General features: G+C 47.7%; 1 protein-coding gene across 5 annotated transcripts; it reads left to right on the top strand.

The window, feature by feature from the left end:
* Nucleotides 1-413: 413 nt before the first annotated feature.
* CAMKK2 (calcium/calmodulin dependent protein kinase kinase 2) lies at nucleotides 414-19056 on the top strand. Of its 5 annotated transcripts, none has more exons than XM_081966238.1 (17): nucleotides 414-429; nucleotides 1578-1714; nucleotides 7922-8482; nucleotides 8973-9020; nucleotides 9592-9645; nucleotides 9981-10032; nucleotides 10373-10506; nucleotides 11328-11364; nucleotides 12322-12343; nucleotides 12774-12862; nucleotides 13389-13588; nucleotides 14397-14450; nucleotides 15420-15493; nucleotides 16779-16866; nucleotides 17051-17179; nucleotides 18074-18180; nucleotides 18580-19056. In XM_081966238.1, the coding sequence occupies exons 3-17, from the start codon at nucleotides 8096-8098 to the stop codon at nucleotides 18653-18655; spliced, it is 1551 nt and encodes a 516-aa protein (XP_081822364.1). In that variant the 5' UTR covers nucleotides 414-429; nucleotides 1578-1714; nucleotides 7922-8095; the 3' UTR covers nucleotides 18656-19056. The 5 variants fall into 5 exon arrangements, with proteins under 5 accessions (XP_081822364.1, XP_081822360.1, XP_081822361.1 ...); XM_081966234.1 differs by having other exon boundaries at nucleotides 18577-19056; XM_081966236.1 differs by lacking the exon at nucleotides 414-429 and adding an exon at nucleotides 7276-7368 and having other exon boundaries at nucleotides 18577-19056.
* The last annotated feature ends 102 nt before the right edge of the window (nucleotides 19057-19158 follow it).

Here is a 19158-nt window from a genome sequence, read left to right as displayed (position 1 = left end):
CCGTTCGAAAGCACATAAAAAATGCAAGTAGAAAAATAGGAACCACCTTTGGTGGGAAGGGAACAGCGTTCCGTGTGCCTTTGGGAGTTGAGTCATGCCGGCCACATGACCACGGAGACGTCTTTGGACAGCGCTGGCTCTTTGGCTTTGAAACCGAGATGAGCACTGCCCCCTAGAGTCGGGAACGAGTAGCACGCATTTGTGAGGGGATCCTTTAGCTTTAACGTCGAAAACGACTCGTATTGATTGATCCTGACTCAGCCCAGCCAATGTTTTGCAAAGTGCCGCCGAGTTTCCAAACCGGTCCATTACATCTTTGTCCCAAAGTCCATCGGCGGAGATAGATTTGTTTTGCAAAAGAGAAGCTCTTAGCGAATCATCCCCATTCCTCTTCCCCGTCGTGCATTATTGAAACCTTGTCTGATGGAGGTAAGGCTACTTCCTTGGTACCCTGGGTGCTCCAGGAAGGCTTTTAAGCTTAGGTAAAAGCCACGTCCATCTCTCTCGGAGAGATTTTTTTTTCCCCTGGCCTGGGAGCAGCAGTTTGAGTGGCTTAAGAGTCCGTCCGTCTGTGCGGAGCAACTTTTCAAAGCTTGGCAAGGCCTGGATGTGGCGGGGGACGGACGGACGGACACACACCAGTTGCAGGAGATGTTGAAGTGTTGCCTTGTTTCGCTCAGCCAGGCAGATTGTGAGGATGGAGGAGGGGGAAAGGAAGAAACCACAAAAAAGAGAATTTCTTCATGGAAGAAATTGTAGCGGAAGTATAGAAAGTATAGCAGAACCCAAAGGGGATCGTGTAACCCCACAACACTGCGACCGTCGTAAATGTGAGCCAATTGTCAAGCCTCTGGATGCTGACTCTATGAGCCCTCGACTTAACAACCGTTCACTTAGTGGATTAGATTTAGGGCTGAAATGGGGAATCACTGGTGCTCTCTGAGCTTAGTTGTTTTCTTGTAGACATTGCACGACCCAACTAGGTAATATCATCAGTGCTAGAAGGGAGGGGGGGTTGCAGAGAAGAAGAGGAGGACCGTGGAGTCCTTGGTGCTCTCTGAGCTGGGTTGTTCCCTTGCAGATGTTTCATGTCCCAAACTTAAGTAACGCAACAATTGTGTGCAAACTGGGATTAGCCATCCCTATGGGTTTTTTTCCCTCTTGTGTGCAATCTTCCCAGCCTTCTCCCCGAGGCTCCAGAGCAGCCTACCTCGCAGGGTTGTGTGCAGAGAGTGCTGTGCCTGGGTGCTTTGTTAGGCCAGGGACACCATCATCACCCTCGGGGGGGGGGGGAGTTGGGGGCTTTAATTCTCTTCCCCCCCCCCAACCCCGATCTCTGCAGTTTGCTCCCCAGAGAACCCTGCCTGCCTGCCTTTTCTGCTTGAATGAATGCCAGAAAAAGAGAGAGAGAGAAAGAGAGAAAGGGAGGGGGGGAGAGAAAGGGGGGAGGGAGGAGGTTGGGGAGGTGGCCTGATAACAGCCCCCTCCCCTCCTTCTGCACCAATCAGAGCCTGTCTCGACAGCCCCAGTGGAGCCAATGGGCGGCCAGCTGCTTGGAGCCGACTCTCACTTTCTAGACAGGAAAAGCTCCGGGCGCAGCCAATCGGGGTACAGCTGCCAGCATCTGGGGCGTCTGGCTGGCGCTGTCGTGCAAGGGAGACCTTCCCAGGGCTGTAGCCGCCTCTCTCCTCCAGCCGGTTGGAGCCACAGGCAGGTAGGTGATGATGATGATGGTGGTGGTGGTGGAAGAGGAGGAGGAGGAAGCAGGAAGGTGAGGCTGGGCTCGCTGGCATCTTTCCTTCCCCTGCATACTTTCTTCCTGGGGTGGATTTGGCTGGGAGGGGGTCGCCAAGGGAGGGATGCAACCCTAGATTTTGGGGAAGGGGCCTGGGGGAAAGGGGGAAGAGACGCTTTTCCGACTCGACTCGCCCCTCTGCAACATCTGGATGTCTCCTAGGAGCAAAGAGTCCATGCTGGATGCTCTCGGAGCAAAGGAAAAAGGCACCGGGAATCCCCCTTGTAGCTAACATCTGTCTGGGGAAACCAGGAAGGGCCGGGAGAGCTAGAAGGGATCTGCTTTAGGGAGGGATCCACTGGCAGCTCGGGGGAGAAATAAAACCCAGCCCCTTCCAAGGCTACCCATACTCTTATTTTTAGGTTGCCATAGTGCAAACCTGCAGAAGGAGCGTGCAAGGAAAACTGATGCTCCAGAGGCTTTTGGGGGTCGCCAAGGACTGTCTGCGTTGGGGTTTCTCCCCCCTCCCTTTTTCTTTGGTTTGGTTTGGGGGGGGTGTTGAACTGGAGGGTACGTGCAGAGCGTTCAGGACCCGAGCGGAGGAAGCCCCCCGTCTGGAGCATGGGGAGGGGGGGTGTCGTTCTGCTTGTCTTTCGGGGCAGAGGGGAAGTCTAGCTGGGATGGGATGGCGAATTGACATTGGCAGGGCGGGTAGAGATCCATGATTTATTCCCGACGGGAGGAGAGGGGCCCTTTCTGGTTTCATTCAGTTCCACTTGCCGTCCTGGATGAACTGAGCACGACTGGCACCCGCCAAGGTGTCTCGGAAGGAGGAATCATCCAGGGTTTGCTTGATCCTGGGCAGGCAAGGAAGCAAGCGGGCAGGGCGCGAAGAAGAGCTTGCGTTGGGCACGTCTTGAGGTTGCCAACGCTTTGGTCCATGGTGCACAACTTCACTCTTTGCTAACCCTTTAAATCCGTGTCTCTCAATCTCGATGGCTTGAAGAGGGGGGGACCTCAGCTCCCAGAATTCCCCAGCCAGCATAGCAAAATCGAGGCAAATTTGGGAAGAGGGAGGGGGAGCCCTCTTGTTCCTTCCCCTCCCTGGCTTCGTGGGTTCAAATCTCTTGGGCCAGTCAGAGCAGCACCTGTCTTGTTAGGATGCAAGAAATGGATTTTTTTAAAAAGAGAGAAATAGAGTGGAAGTTAAGGTTGGGTTTGTTCAGGAAGCATATGGATTTTGTCCACCGGTGGTGCCTCCAGCTCAGATATCCTCCACTCCTCACAAGGGCAGTAATTCAGAAATGATTTCTGAATTCTCTTTTGCACTCGATTCCTTCAGTTCGGGGTTGCTTTGAGGAGCCAAAGCTGCTGCTGCTGTTATGCAATACAATAGCAGAGTTGGAAGGGACCTTGGAGGTCTTCTAGTCCAACCCCCTGCCTAGGCAGGAAACCCTATACCGTTTCAGACAAATGGCTATCCAACATCTTCTTAAAGACTTCCAGTGTTGGGGCATTCACAACTTCTGGAGGCAACTTCTGTTCCACTGGTTAATTGTTCTCAATGTCAGGAAATTCCTCCTTAGTTCTAAGTTGCTTCTCACCTTGATTAGTTTCCACCCATTGCTTCTTGTTCTGCCCTCAGGTGCTTTGGAGAATAGCTTGACCTCCAAATCTTCTTTGTGGCAACCTTGAGATAAAGGAACACTGCTATCCTGTCTCCCCTGGTCCTTCTTTTCATTAAACTAGACCTACCCAGTTCCTGCAACCGTTCTTCGTATGTTATGGTTGCTATTATTTCTGAACAGCCTTGAGGCTTTTTCTTCTTGTACCTTCTGTGCAGTTCTGCGTGGATACACTGCCTCCGGTCTGGGTCCTTGAGAGCTGTACAGTGGGGCTGGGGTATGGGGTGGGGGGGTGAGCTTTGGGGCAACCTGGCTCTTTCTGAGTTCTCCAGTACAAGATTGGACCTGCAGCAGGCGTGACAAGTTCAGAAGCTGGACTTTGGGATGGATGAATGGGAGAAGCAACAAGAGGGAGGGAGGGAAAAGGGAAAGGGGGGAAGGAAGGAAGGAAGGAAGGAAGGAAGGAAGGGGAAAAGAAGAGGAAAGGAAGGGAAAGGAAAGGGGGGAGGGAGAAAGGAAGGAAGGGGAAAGGGAAAGGAAAAGGAAGGAGAGAAGGAAGGAAAATATGAAGGAAGGAAAGGAAAGAAAGAGAAAGAAGGAAAGGGGAAGGAAGGGGAAAGGGACAGGAAGGAGAGAAGGAAGGAAAGAAGATAGGAATAGGAAGAAAAAAAGATGAAGGAAGGAAAGGGGAAGGAAGGAAAAGGAAGGAAGGAAGATGGGGGGAGAGGGAAGAGATACAGTAGGAACGAGGAAGGAAAGAGATGGGGATGAGAGGAAGGGAGGGAGAGAAGGAAGGAAAGAGAAAGAAAGACACTTTTGCAGAGCTCCTGCTTTGCCTCCTTCCAAGTTGCTTCTCTCTCTCTCTCTCTCTCCCTCTCTCCCTCTCTCCCTCCCTCTCTCTCTCTCTCTCTTCGTGTGTCCTTGTTCTCCCGTTTATCTCCCGTCTCCCCCCTTTTTTTGCAAGCTGCAGAGCCTTATCTCTCCAGATTCCCCACATTCCGTGGGCAGAGGCGAGGGAGAGGAAGCGCAGGGGAAGCCAAAGCATTCAGCTTCGGCAAATGTGCCATGAGTTGCAAGCTGGGCCTTTTGTTTCCTTTCCCTTCGGTTCTTCCCCCGCTTTTTCTTTTCTTTCTTTTAAGACTTCATTGTTGCAAGGACGTTTTTTTCCTCTTCTCCCCAAGCGTGGGGGAGCGAAGAGAAAGAGGAGTTCGGAGCCCTCCTGGAATTAAGTTTCAGATTCTGCGTGGGATTGGGAGACAAACCGAAGGCTGAAACGTTCCCACGGAAGCCCCTTTAGACGGTAGTCGGATAAAGGAGCAGGAGGAGGACTTGGAAGCCTCGCCTGCTTGTATGCAACTCAGAAGGACAAATTATAAGGCCACACTTGGAATACGGCATCCAGTTCTGGTCGCCACGATGTAGAAAATATGCGGAGACTCTAGAAAGAGTGCAGAGAAGAGCAACAAAGAGGATTAGGGGACTGGAGGCTAAAACATATGAGGAACGGTTGCAGGAACTGGGTATGTCTAGTTTAATGAAGAGACAGGATAGCAGTCTTCCAATATCTCAGGGGCTGCCCAAAAAAAGAGGGAGTCAAGCTATTCTCCAAAGCACCTGAGGGTAGAACAAGAAGCAATGGGTGAAAACTAATCAAGGAGAGAAGCAACTTAGAACTAAGGAGAAATTTCCCGACAGAACAATTAATCAGTGGAACAACTTGCCTCCAGAAGTTGTGAATGCCCCAACACTGGATGTTTTTAAGAAGAGTTTGGATAAACATTTGAAGCGATGTAAGGTTTCCTGCCTAAGCAGGGGGTTGGACTAGAAGACCTCCAAGGTCCCTTCCAACTCTGTTATTCTATATTGTCATCCATTAGGGCTCCCCAGTGGGGACACGGTGGCTCAGCGGCTAAGACGCTGAACTTGTTGAGCAGAAAGATCGGCAGTTTGGCGGTTCGAATCCCTAGCGCCGTGTAACAGTGAGCTCCCGTAACTCGTCCCAGCTTCTGCCAACCTAGCAGTTCGAAAGCACGTAAAAAATGCAAGTAGAAAAACAGGAACCACCTTTGGTGGGAAGGGAACAGTGTTCCATGTGCCTTCGGCGTTTAGTCATGCCAGCCACATGACCACGGAGACGTCTTCGGACAGCGCTGGCTCTTCGGCTTTGAAAGCACCACCCCCTAGAGTCAGGAATGACTAGCACATGTGTGCAAGGGGAACCTTTACCTTAAGACATTCTCGGTGGGTTTAGCTTAGTGCCACATCGGTGGGCTGGATCATAATTGAACCCAACTTTGGCTCTCCATATTCCATCAAGCCACTTGTCTTTTCTCTCCAGTTTCTGATCTGTGCCTGAATGTCATCCTTAATTCCGCCCGGAGTAGTCTTTTCATTACGCTTCATTATCTCTGCTCTCATTCTCTCCGAATTGCTTTTAAGCATCTGCATAATGGCTTTGGGGAAATTTTAGAACTCTAAGGAGAATAGCGAGAGCGTTACAATGAGGGAGTTTTTAAGCGCATTCCAACTGGTAAAAGCAGCAGTCTTGAGGCGATCAGTTCTGGACTATGCAGGAGGAATTTGGTTCTCAATCAGTGGCGGTTGGTGAAACATATAAGGGAATATCGCTCCCATCGCCTTGAGTCCGGAAGCAGTTCCATAGGTGGAAGGCGTAGACGTTTTGGTGAGGCACTGACGTTTAGTACTGTAGGGAGCCCCAGGCCGCTCCTGAGTGAAGGAGTGGAACGTCTGCCAGTTTGAACTGAGGTAACGGAATGTGAGGCAACTGGCAGTTGGAACAGAGTTCTTTTCAGGTGGGGAGGAGTAGTAGAACTCCTTAGCATCAGAGTGTGTTAATTACTGTATAAGAAGTATTAATTATCTGATGGTCATTTTGACAAATCCTTTCTTAGTGAGCACCTAGAAGCCAGGAGGAACATACATGCCAAATTAGTTTGTAGACTTTACAATTCTGGAGATATGATGATGAGTGAGTGGTATTTGGCTTCTATCTATCTATCTATCTATCTATCTATCTATCTATCTATCTATCTATCTATCTATCTATCCTATCTACCTACCTACCTACCTACCTACCTACCTACCTACCTACCTACCTACCTACCTATCTGTTTTTATTTATCTATCTATCTAATCTATCTATCTATATGGTTTTTATCTATCTATATGGTTTTTATCTATCTATCTATCTATCTATCTATCTATCTATCTATCTATCTATCTATCTTTACAGCTCAATGGATAGGTCTGTGCTATTGTTATAACCCCTGCTTTAATTTCAGATCCTTTTCCTACAAGCATTTTTTTTCTCTTCTGAATTTCTAAATAATACCCAAGCCTTCTTGCTAAAAAGAGCGCGGGGGGAAAAAAACCTTGTTTTCTTCTTCCTTTTTCCTGGAGTGTAAAATCCGTGAGCACCCCAAATCTCAGCATCCCTCTGTCCCTCAATGGCCCCCCTCTTCAACCTGATGTTGTCAGCCTGAAAACTAAGGTTATAATACCTCTTGATAGGCATCTGCACAAAATGTAAGAGATTTCTCTCTTTTTTTAAAATTGTTGCGTTAGAAATTACTTTTTTAAAAGAAAACAATTAAGCAGGGGAGGCGTGTGGTAAATCTGCCAGTCCCCTCTTCTGAACAAGGAAAAAAAGTGTGATGATAAAAGAGTTATTGGCACCTGTCACTCACCTGCCCACATGGCTTTCCTCGCTTATTCTGAATTAAAACCTAATGGGTGTGTCTCTTGTCGAGGTTCAGAATTGTTTGGCCCGAGGGTGGAATTTGAACAAGCATTTTAAGGGTGGCTCTAATTTCGACAAGTCCTTTGCTTCCTCTTCAGAGCGTTGAGGAAATTGCTCCTGACGTGTTTCTAATTCCTGCTTCTGGTTTCTGGCAGTTTTAGAGAGAAGCGAAAATGAGTTTGTTTTATTTCGCTTCTGAAATCTGCATGAGTTAAAAAAAAGAAGAAGAAGAAGCTGTCGTCAACGAGGTATGCTGGGCTGTAGCGTCTTAAGATTTGCAATTCTGGAAATATAGGCAGGCTCCTGGACTGAGTTGTATTTTTCTCTGGTTTTTCCGGTTGGCTTCGGCTCCCAGATCAGGGTTTCTGAGAGAAGAGAATCTCAGTAGATCAGGATTGGCCTGTGGGGTCCTGGGTGCTCTCTGAGCTTGGTGGTTTTTCCTGCAGACGTTTCATGACCCAACTGGGGAACATCATCAGTGCTAGAAAGGAATGGGGTTTGCAGAGAGGAGGAGGAGAACTGTGAGGTCCTTGCGCTTTTCTTGCAGACGTTTCATGACCCAACTAGGTCACATCATCACTGCCATAACAAACTCGGACCAAGCTCAGAAAGCACCAAGAACTCCACAGATGGTGGCTTCTTGTCGTTATCCTACATTGGCTGGATAAATCTAAGCCATGATATAGTTTATTTATCTTGCGTGAACCTGGGCATTACCCCTTTTTGTCGACTGCAGTTTTTGCCTTCGCCTGTTGCCCAATCTCACGGCCATCTGCTCCGTCTTGTCTCTCCTTCCTCCAGATAGATCCAGCTTCCGGGAGCAGCATGGGCCTTCCGCCGGCCAGCACATAATGCCCCCATGCGCCTCCATCTGTCCTGTCCCCACCAAGCTCCTCCTGTGCCGTGACTCCTTTGGCCGTGCGCGAGAGGAGCATGCCCGCTTGACGGATCTAAAATGTGACCCCTTGGAGCGCCATGGAGTCCTTCGTGGTGGTAGCGGAGTACGAGTCTCCTCCCAGTTCCACACCGGGCCAGGCGGAGGGTCTGCTGGAAGAGGAGCGCATGGAGCCGTGTGAGGAGCAGGAGACTCTTCCGATTCCTGGAGACCTTGGAGAACCAGGCCTGGCCAACCCTCCGAGGACTTCCAGGGAATCCTGGATCAAGGTCAACCTTTCCAGTCGTAAGCTGTCCCTGCAAGAGAGGTCTCCCTCCGTCCAGTTCCCCAGCGGGAACATGGGGGTCAACGGGCGCTACATTTACCCTTCCCTTCCAAACTCCCCTGTCACCTCCCCACACTCCTCCCCACGTCTGCCCCGGAGGCCCACCATCGAGTCCCACCGAGTATCGATCACGGGGCTGCAGGTAAGAGAAGCCATGTCCCGGGCAGTGGGGAGCAGAGGTGGTTGGTTTGATGATCGTTTTTAAAAGGAGGAAGAAAAAGGAAAGGAAAAGGGAACGAGGGGAAGGAGAAAAGGAGGGGGGGAAAGATGCAGAAATACCATAAGTGGATGATGGAATTATAGAGATGGTGTGGCTATTTTTTCTCATAAAGAAACGTAGCTAAGTGTTTTGAAGTCAAGGTTGGGGATAATGGTAGCCGAAGCCCTGGGCAATTCATCCTTGTCAGAATGCTTCTCTGTTTGCCTGTGTTGTGTTTGTGTGTACTCACACCCACACACCACATGTTGGTGGCTTCTATGGAAACAAGTGGCAGTAACTTAGCTGTGCGAACGGAGGAGGTTTTATGATCCCCCAGGGGAGGAAAGGAGGACGAAATGTGGCTGAATGGCAGGTTGTTTTGTTATCGACTTCTCGGTCGTTCATTCTGCCTCTTGATTTTTATCTTCCGCAGGATTGTGTCCAGCTCAATCAATACACTCTGAAGGATGAAATTGGAAAGGTAAACACACACACACACACACACACACATACACGTCCTTGCATAATTGTTGCGTATTTGGGATGGAAACCGCCTGACTTTCTCCCTCTGTAAATAAATATACTAATAAAATGAACTTAAGGGACAGGGTGGCTCAGGGGCTAAGATGCTGAGCTTGTTGATCAGAAAGGTCGGCAGTTCAGCAGTTCGAATCCCCAGCGCCGCGTAACGGAGTGAGCTCCCGTGACTTGTCCCAGCTTCTGCCAACCTAGCAGTTCGAAAGCATGTAAAAATGCAAGTAGAAAAATAGGAACCACCTTTGGTGGGAAGGGAACAGCGTTCCGTGCGCCTTCGTTGTTGAGTCATGCCGGCCACATGACCACGGAGACGTCTTCGGACAGCGCTGGCTCTTCGGCTTTGAAACAGAGATGAGCAACGCCCCCTAGAGTCAGGAACGACTAGCGCAGATCTGCGAGGGGAAGCTTTATCTTTATCTAACAAGAACTTGTCAATCATTTCAGCAACATTTAGGGGGAACTGTTGTTTCCCTCCTGTTTTCTTCACCCACCGTTTGTGTGTGCGTGTTTCTCAGGGCTCCTACGGTGTTGTGAAGCTGGCGTACAATGAAAACGACAACACTTACTATGTGAGTAAGCACTCATCAGCTGGCACAGATTGCCTCAGTTTAACCTAAAACAAGTTTTTGAACGAAAGGAAGGAGAGGGTGGAATTGGCCGATGAGTTTCGACCAGGGGGAATTCGTAAGTTTTGCACAGGACCGGAACTTAATTTATTCAATCTATCTATGGGTTTCATTCCCGGAATAATTTGCAATGCAGATCTAGAACAGCCTAGAAACAACAAGCGGTGCAGAAAACTCATTGTGAAACCGTTTCGGAGCAACGCCCAATTAATTTTGGGGTTGCGTTATGCGTTGTTTTGTTCCCCGGCAACTCAACACAATGTCCTTGTCTCCTGCAGGCAATGAAAGTGCTTTCGAAGAAGAAGCTGATGAGACAAGCAGGCTTCCCACGTAAGTTGGGGTGTTGTTTTGTTTCCCCCAAAAAGCAAGAGGCAGATTCCTGGTCCCGACAAAACTCCTTTTATCAAACGAATGTGAATTCCTCTCCTTCACATTCAGCCAAGGCCTGGCAAACGGTCTTTCAAAGGAGTATTTATGACCACAGACCTTATCTAGCTTGGAAAGCTGCCATGTCAATATTTTCCCAACGAGATGCTGTGTAAGGATAGACTGGGCACAGAGTCTCTGAGATTCACGGACAGATCTTCACACTCCTGAAACGAATCTAACGACCAAACGAATTGTTCCCCCCCTCCCCCTCTTCTCATCACCTCCGTATCTTCTCCCTTAGGCCGCCCTCCTCCTCGGGGTACCAAGCTGCCCCTGGAAGGATTCTGCCAACCCAGAGGACCCATTGAGCAGGTCTACCAAGAGATCGCCATCTTGAAGAAGCTGGACCACCCGAACATCGTGAAGCTGGTGGAGGTGAGGCTGGCCTTGAACTGGCGGCAAGGGGGGTTTCCAGAACTTGCCGGTAGCATTGGCATACCAGTCTAGTGCATTTCACAGGAGAATGTGGGAGCAGATGGGTTCCCATTATGGACCCACTCTAGCCACTGGAGGTTAGTGAGAAGTTCCTGTTTCCAACATTCAAATCTAGGTTTACTAGGGGAATTTCATGAGGTGAATGTTCTGACCTTGGGTTCCCCAAATCACGAAGCAACTCCTTGCCAAGAAACCCTTTTATTAACTGGCTGTGAATTCTGCTCCTTCACCTCCAGCAAAGTCTTTCAAGGGAGGATTTACAGTCACAGACCTTATCTGGCTTGGAGAGCGGACAGGCCAAGATCTGCAGAACTTGGCAAGGAGTCAAGGAGAGTCACGAACCAATGAAGCGAACTAATGGTCTCCTGCAAACTCCACTCCCCTTTTGCTCCTCTTTTATTTCCTCTGGGAGGGGCCATTCATCGTCCACCTGTGGCCTTACTCCCGAGTCGACCCCCGTTCTTTAGCTGTTCCCTTCGTCTGCGCATGCACACCCTGGGAACAGGCTCCAGCTGTTCTTCTGCCCCACTGATGTCTGACTCCGAAGGCAGCTGATAACTGGCATACGGCCCTGGCCCCCTCTCTGCCTCCGACACAGAGCCCTCCTAAGAGCCTTCCCCAGACTCCAGGACTGGCCCAGGTTCCTCCCCAACCCTCCTCACTGTCTGACTCTGCCGCCACCTTCGCTGACCGCTGGTGGGCCACAACAGTGAGTATAGCTAAGATACAGTGTCCCATTTTGTCCTTCTCGTTGCTGGCAGGTACTGGATGACCCTACCGAAGATCACTTATACATGGGTGAGCCATCCTCATCTCTCTTTCTTTTGATGTTCTGATTCGTCTGAAATTTCTACTTTGAGGGTCTACAAATTAAACCCAGATTGTTGCATTAATCTTGGTCTGAAAAGGACAGGCTGCTTATCGCCCCGCCTTCCAAGCCGAGAATTCTGCCCCAATAAAAGGAGTGCAGCATTCTCTGCAGGGCAGCCTCTCCAACACGCTTCCTCCACCGGAGCCCGGTTCCAGATGGAAGCGAGACAAAAATAAGTGGCGAACGGCCCTTCCGTATTTCATCCCTCCTCATGCCATCTGGTGTTGATTGGGTGTTGCTGTTTTCCTAATGAAATTTGATTTTGGAGCCCAACACAATTCAAGGCTCAGCCAGCCAGGCGTGCATTCCTTCCAGCCGCTCCTCTATTAGAGGTGAGGAGGGATTTGAGCCCCTTCATAGAGTCCCTTCATAAAAGGGACGTGGTGGCTCAGGGGCTAAGACGCTGAGCTTGTTCATCACAAAGGTCATCACTTCGGCGGTTCGAATCCCTAGCGCCGCGTAACGGAGTGAGCTCCCGTGACTTGTCCCAGATTCTGCCAACCTAGCAGTTCGAAAGCAGGTAAAAAATGCAAGTAGAAAAGAAGGAGCCACCTTTGGTGGGAAGGGAACAGCGTTCCGTGCGCCTTCGGCATTTAAGTCATGCCGGCCACATGACCACGGAGACGTCTTCGGACAGCGCTGGCTCTTTGGCTAGAAAATTAGGGACCACCTTTGTTGGGAAGGGAACAGTCTATCCCCCACCTATGATTGACTTGCTGACCAAGTTGTCACAACTTTTAAGTAGATCAAGGAGGGGCTGAATAGATCATAGGAACCCTGCCAAGGGGTTGATGGACCCTGTCAACTATTTGAGATTGTTTTTCTTACGTAAATGTTCCTCTTTGTAATGGCCTGTCCCTTTTTTTTTTTTTTTTGCATTTCAGTGTTTGAGCTTGTGAAAAAAGGGTAAGATGGTTATTGTTTTCATTGTTTTAAACTAATCGTGTACATGTTGCATCACAAAATAAGGGGAGAAATTAGAATAGAATAACAGAATTGGAAGGGACCTTAGAGCTCTTCTAGTCCAACCCCCTGCTTGGGCAGGAAACCCTACACCACTTCAGACAAATGGTTATCCAATATCTTCTTAAAGACTTCCAGTGTTGGGGCATTCATAACTTCTGGAGGCAACTTCTGTTCCACTGATTCATTGTTCTCACTGTCAGGAAGTTTCTCCTCAGTTCTAAGTTGCTTCTCTCCTTGATTAGTTTCCACCCATTGCTTCTTGTTCTACCCCTCAGGTGCCTTGGAGAATAGCTTGACTCCCTCTTTTATTGTCTGCTTCTCTTCCATCCAAACTGGTCCCTGATTCTAATTTTTATTTTTCCTTTTCCAGGCCAGTGATGGAAGTTCCCAATCTGAAACCTCTTACTGAAGACCAGGCACGATTCTATTTCCAAGACCTGATCAAAGGCATTGAATATTGTGAGTGTGTAGAAAAAAGACACAAAGGCATGGGTTGAGCGTGGGAGCCTTTTTTCCATCCCAAGGCTGGGCCTTGTAAGAAAAGAGTAGATTGCCGTATTTGTTGGAATATAAGATGCACCTTTTTGTCTCCCAAAAGGGGGGGGGGGGAAATGTCTGCGTCTTATAGACTGAATATTGGTGAAGCCCCACTCACCTCCCCAGGCATTTTGGGGGCCTCTGACCGCCCTGTTTTTGAGTCTGTTTTTGGCTTTTTTCAGGACTTTTTTCGGGCTGTTTTTGAGGCTTTTTTCAGCCCATTTTTGAGACTTTTTGCCCCATTTTTGAAGCTCTTTTTGGCCCATTTTCAAGGTTTTTCTTGGCCCATTTTTGAGGCTTTTTGGCTCATTTTTGAGGCTTTTCTTGGCGAATTTTCAAGGCTTTTATCAGCCCATTTTTGAGGCGTTTTTCAGCCTGTTTTTGAGGCTTTTTATAGTATGTTTTTGAAAAAGTGAACGTCTCACATTTATTTAATGTTTCTCCGCAGTACACTACCAAAAAATTATCCATCGGGATATTAAGCCTTCCAACCTTTTGGTGGGAGAGGACGGTCACATCAAAATTGCCGATTTTGGCGTGAGTAATGAATTCAAAGGATCGGACGCCCTCTTGACCAACACGGTGGGCACGCCAGCGTTTATGGCCCCAGAGACCCTCTCTGAAACCAGGAAAATCTTTTCAGGAAAGGTAAGGGGGGGGGAATGAAAAAACAGCACCGCCTGTTCCCGAGTCATTGTGTTTTTCTAGCCTCGGGTAGGAATTGAAAAGTTTTTCAGAACTGACTCCTAATTCAAGCTGACACCGTCTGCGAACCCGGCTTAAAACAAACCAGCTTCATCTGGGATTTTTGACCATGTAAATCCTGACAATCGTGGCTTAGTTAACGTTTGGTTAAAACAAACCTTAAAAAAGCACAATAGGTGAATGTAGTCGGTCGGTGGTTTATTGTTAGTTGTACAAACCAACAATTGTTAGTTGGTGGCTGGGGACTTGTGTCCATGCCTCAATTGTGAAGCTGTGTGATCGACCATTAGGTCAATAGGTAGATCACTAGATCTCATGGCAGATCTATTTCCCTGTAGAACTGGTTGGATGTGTCAGTATAATAATCATTTATGCCAGCCCTTGGAAAGTGAATGGAGTAGACATTGCTGTATAAAGAGGCAAAATACCATCTAGAATCTAGATTTTTCTTCTAGTTTATAATAGTATCAGTGATAATAATGCAAGGAGAAAGCGTTTTTGAAAAGTTAATGTTCTCTCTTTCTCCTTCCCCACTTCTCTCCTCCTCCTCTCCCCCTTTCTCCCTCTCTGTCTCTACCACTCCTTCCTCCCTCTCTTCTTTCTTTCTTTCCTCCCTCTTTCCCTCCTCCCTTCCTACCTCTCCCTCCCTCCCTCCTGCCATCCTCTTCCCTCTCTCCCTCCCTCCTTTTTTCCTCTCTCCTTGCTTCTTCCCTCCCTCCCTCCTTTTTTCCTTCCTTCCTTCCTTTCCAAGGCTTTAGATGTCTGGGCAATGGGAATCACCCTGTACTGTTTTGTCTTTGGACAGGTAACAAAACCTCATTTTCTATCTGTTTGCCAGTTTTCCCCCCATTGGTCAGATGCCAGGCCAAAGAAAGCATTCCGTTTACAGAATCCAAGCCTCTTAATAATGGATATTAAGTCAGGCAGAAACGAGCGGCTCTCTCAATTTGTGGTTTTCTCGTTTTCCCACTTGTCCAATTCCTATGCTAGGGTGAAATTCCTTTTTTTTTTAAAAAGTGCTAAAACCCGAAAACGTTTCCACATACAATTCTGCAAACAGACAAGAACACAGAATGGATAATTTTAAGTCCAGTTTTGTTAGCTGCACGAAAATACTTTTTAAAAAAAAAATGTATATAAAAAATCTATTTCCCATTAACCATTAGGATTAGGAAAATATTAGAATGTGCAGAACTGAACAGACTGACCCTGGCTATCCAAGAGAAAGAACAAACCAATTATTATAACAATTTGGGAATCTTTTTACCAGTGGTTAGAGAGTAGACATCAGAATTAATAGTAAAAGGAGTTAACTTAAAAGTATAGAAAATGAATTATTAGTCAATATAACTAATAGAATTAAATAAATCACAGTGGGATGGTTGCAATATTAGATTCTTAAGGTATTGGAAATTAAGCCAAGATGAGATTAAATAATGAATAAGGTTGTATATTTTAATGTTGGCACAAAATATTTGTACCCAGATGACATACTAGTTAATGGAAACACTTTTTTTTTTAGTTTGGTGGGATTAATGTGCATTTTTTACGGAGCAAAGCAGCTCCTTCACCCCCATTGATCAATGTACCCCAGTAATTTGGTGTTAAGCCCTTTGGAGGTGACCCAGTTGTGGCTCAGGTTGTCGTAGAACTGTTTTGCCGCTCACACTGTGCGATTCGAAGGGGAACAACAGCCAGTTTCTCCTCTGTGCCCCCCTCCCAATCTATGCCAGCCAAAATATCTTTCTGGGATATTCTTATCCTTCTTTCTCAGTGTCCTTTTATGGATGAGCGAATCCTCAGCCTGCACAGCAAAATCAAGAGCCAGTTGCTGGAATTTCCGGACCAGTAAGTAGGAAATCCTTCCATCTCCTGCAAACTCAAGGGTGACAAAGGGCGATTCCTGATTTCCAAAAGGGAAATTTGAATTCTGGGAAGGGCTCTCCTTCGCTTCCCTTCCATGCTCAATTGGGGGGTGGGGGGGTGCCTGGATCTCACGTTGAGCAGATGCAGGGGTGAAATCCAGCAGGTTCTGACAGGTTCTAGAGAACCGGTAGCGGGTTTTTTTTTAATTTTTAATTTTATTTTTAAACAAACAAAAACAAACAAAAAACATAAAACACATACAACTTTCTTCCATTTCATATAGCGTGTTGTTTGGTTACAAGATTTTGTGCATCCTTTCCGTGGTCACCACTTACAATTATATATCGAATCACAAATTGTTTATTAGATAAACATAAGTACATTATTATTAAAGGTCAATTTTTCAACTGTAATTATTATTCCTTAATTTTAAACAAGATATTCTGAATATTGAATCCATACATACAACATCATTTTGCCTCAATAGTTCAACTCCAATTATTATCCCTCGGTAGCGGAATTTTTGAGTAGTTCGGAGAACCGGCAAATACCACCTCTGGCTGGCCCCAGAGTGGGGAGGGGATGGGGATTTTGCACTATCCTTCCCCTGCCACGCCCACAAAGCCACGCCCACCGAACCGGTAGTAAACAAATTTGAATTTCACCACTGAGTAGATGCGTTGATGCTTTTAGAGGCATTGCAAGTTCTCAGCGCCCCTGGGAGGAATCGTATCAGCTCAGATCTTGGGGGGAAAGGAGGGCCATGAATGACAGTTCAGATTACTGCCCCTGACTTCCTTTGAAGATCAATTCTTACAACTTTTACTTCTTAACCACCATAAGGTAAAGGTAAAGCTTCCCCTTGCACATATGTGCTAGTCGTTCCCGACTCTAGGGGGCGTTGCTCATCTCCGTTTCAAAGCCAAAGAGCCAGCGCTGTCCGAAGACGTCTCCGTGGTCATGTGGCCGGCATGACTCAACGCCGAAGGCGCACGGAACGCTGTTCCCTTCCCACCAAAGGTGGCTCCTATTTTTCCACTTGCATTTTTAACGTGCTTTTGAACTGCTAGGTTGGCAGAAGCTGGGACAAGTCACGGGAGCTCACTCCGTTACGTGGCGCTAGGGATTCGAACCGCCAATCCCCTTTCTGATCGACAAGCTCAGCGTCTTAGTCCCTGAGCCACTGCGTCCCCCCCCTTACTTAACCACCGTTGCTCAATCCAAAAGGCATCGTTCTTATTTATTTTATTTTTTTTAATCATCCAAGACCAGACATTCCTGACGAACTAAAGGATCTAATAACCCAGATGCTGGATAAAAAGCCCGAATCCAGGATCACCATCCCAGAAATTAAGGTAACTTCATGGCCAGGTTCAGTTTCTTGAAAACAGTAAGAGACTAGATTTAATGGGAAGTTTTAATATATGTAACCAAAGTGCCATATTCCTTATGATGAGGTTTCCCTCCCCCCCTAATTTTCCTGCCAACGCTTGTCTCTTTGTCCCTCCCTCCCTCCCTCCCTCTTTTCCATTCCCCCAGCTGCATCCGTGGGTCACCAAGAACGGCATCGAACCGCTGCCGACGGAAGATGAAAATTGCACGCTGATCGAGGTGACCGAAGAAGAGGTGGAGAATTCGGTCAAGCACATCCCCAGCTTAGCCACCGTGGTGAGTGGACTTTGAATATCCCGTCCCTTGGTTGATGCCGCTGCCAGCCTTTTGAGAATGTCGATCCCACGTCTTTCGAATCGGCTCCAATTTCGGTAATGACTTTGCCATTAAACCGCTATGGGTCCCTGCAGAGAGCCAGAGGGCTGACTCAGAGCTTCAAATGAAGTGGGAATAATGGACTCAGCCGGTCGAATTCTAGATTTACCCTGTGCAAGAGATTGATGAAGGTTGCCTGTGCTTTGAAACGGAGATGAGCAGCGCCCCCTAGAGTCGGGAACGACTAGCACATAGGTGTGAGGGGAACCTTTACCTTTAACAACTGTCATAACCATGAACCAGTTGCCAAGCGGGGATGCTGCAGAGGTCGCAGGCATGAGAGACGGTCAAAAGTCACTTTTTTCAGTGCTGTTCTAACTTGAAACTAAATGAACAGTGGCTAGATACAGCGCTATCTGTACACCTACTTCATGCACTGAGGTGGTTGCTACTTTTAAGAAAATCCTAAACCAAGCCAAGCTCCCAAATCATTCTGGATTTTATCTGCCATTCTTTGACAAAGTTACCCGCCACCTAGATTTTAATTTCACTATAATCCAGTCCTCACCTTTCATTTAAAATCGAAGGTCCCTGGGGATTAACTGCATCCTGTATCCTTCTTTTCCAGAAATACTTGTGTCATATTTATCCCTTCTCTTCTGAAAATACGTTACGATGTCCTAGGCCCCTGGGTGGGGCCCGACTAGTAATCAATACCAAATCCGGCGAATCAACTGGCCGCTGTGATACAATCGTATAATAATAATAATATACATGAGTGATCTCCAAGAGAACTCAGAGTCATAATGGTGGAAGAGGGCTTGACATAACTACGGAAATATCTTCTGTTCTCAGATCCTGGTAAAATCCATGATCAGGAAAAGATCTTTTGGAAATCCGTTTGAGGGGAGTAGAAGAGAAGAAAGATTTCTGTCTGCCCCGGACCGACAGACTTACTTGATGTAAGTGCCTCTGAGAGGGCTATGGTTAATGTATAGCCTCCATCCCTCCCTCCCTCTCTCCTTCCTTCCTTCCTTCTCCTTCCTTCCTTCCTTTCCTTCCTCCCCTTCTTTTCCTCCCTCCCTCCCTTTCCTTCCTTCCTTTCCTTCCTTCCTCCCTCTCTCCCTCCTTTTTCTTCCTTCCTTTCCTTCCTCCCTTTCCTTCCTTCCTTCCTTCCTTCCTTCTTTCTTCCCTCCTTCTCTCCTTCCCTCTTCCTTCCCTTCCATTCCCTCCTTCCCTTCCTCTTGATATTGAACATCTCTTAAAACTTGAAAAAATGGGGTTGGAGAAAATCCCCCCAGATTTTCCTTCCATTCCTACATTTTAGCCCCCCCCCCATCTTTGTCTTCCTTTCAAAGCAGAAAACAAAGCAGCGAAGAGGCCTTCTGCGCCACGAACAATCTGCCACATGTGAGCGAAGACGAACTGCTTTCTTGAAAGAAAAACAACAAACCCCCCCCTCCCTCTTGCCCTTCCTGGAAAAGGGGCACCTGGTTAGCTCGCCACGCGTGGTCCGCGAGAAGAGGACGTCCTGCTGACGGTTGAGCCGGCTTGCCTTCCACGACGTTGGTCCATTGCCTGAAATGCAGGACGTAGAGAGTTTTGTGACAGCATGCTGTACAGATCCGAACCCATCCCCTCGCCATCCAAAACGATCTCTGCTGATTGAAAGCAGGATGTGGGAACCGAGAAGGATTACCTTCAGGCTTACTGGCGGACATTCACCGCAGCTGGGGAGCATCGTGCCGACTTTCAGGGGTGGTGGTGAAAAAAACAACAACCCAACAAAGCAAAGAAACTCACCAAAAATAAATCCGAGTTTGGAAAGAAACCGACATCTGCTCAGGCCAAATCCTTTGCAAAAACCATGGTCCGATTTTTTTTAATATATATATATAGATCAATGGGCGGCTAAAACATGGCGCTTCCTGGCAAACGAG

The sequence above is a fragment of the Natrix helvetica genome, assembly GCF_964273705.1.
Source record: "Natrix helvetica genome assembly, chromosome: 14".
NCBI lineage: Eukaryota > Metazoa > Chordata > Lepidosauria > Squamata > Natricidae > Natrix > Natrix helvetica.
Note: the sequence above shows the minus strand (reverse complement) of the source record. Positions and strands in the feature narration are given on the sequence as shown.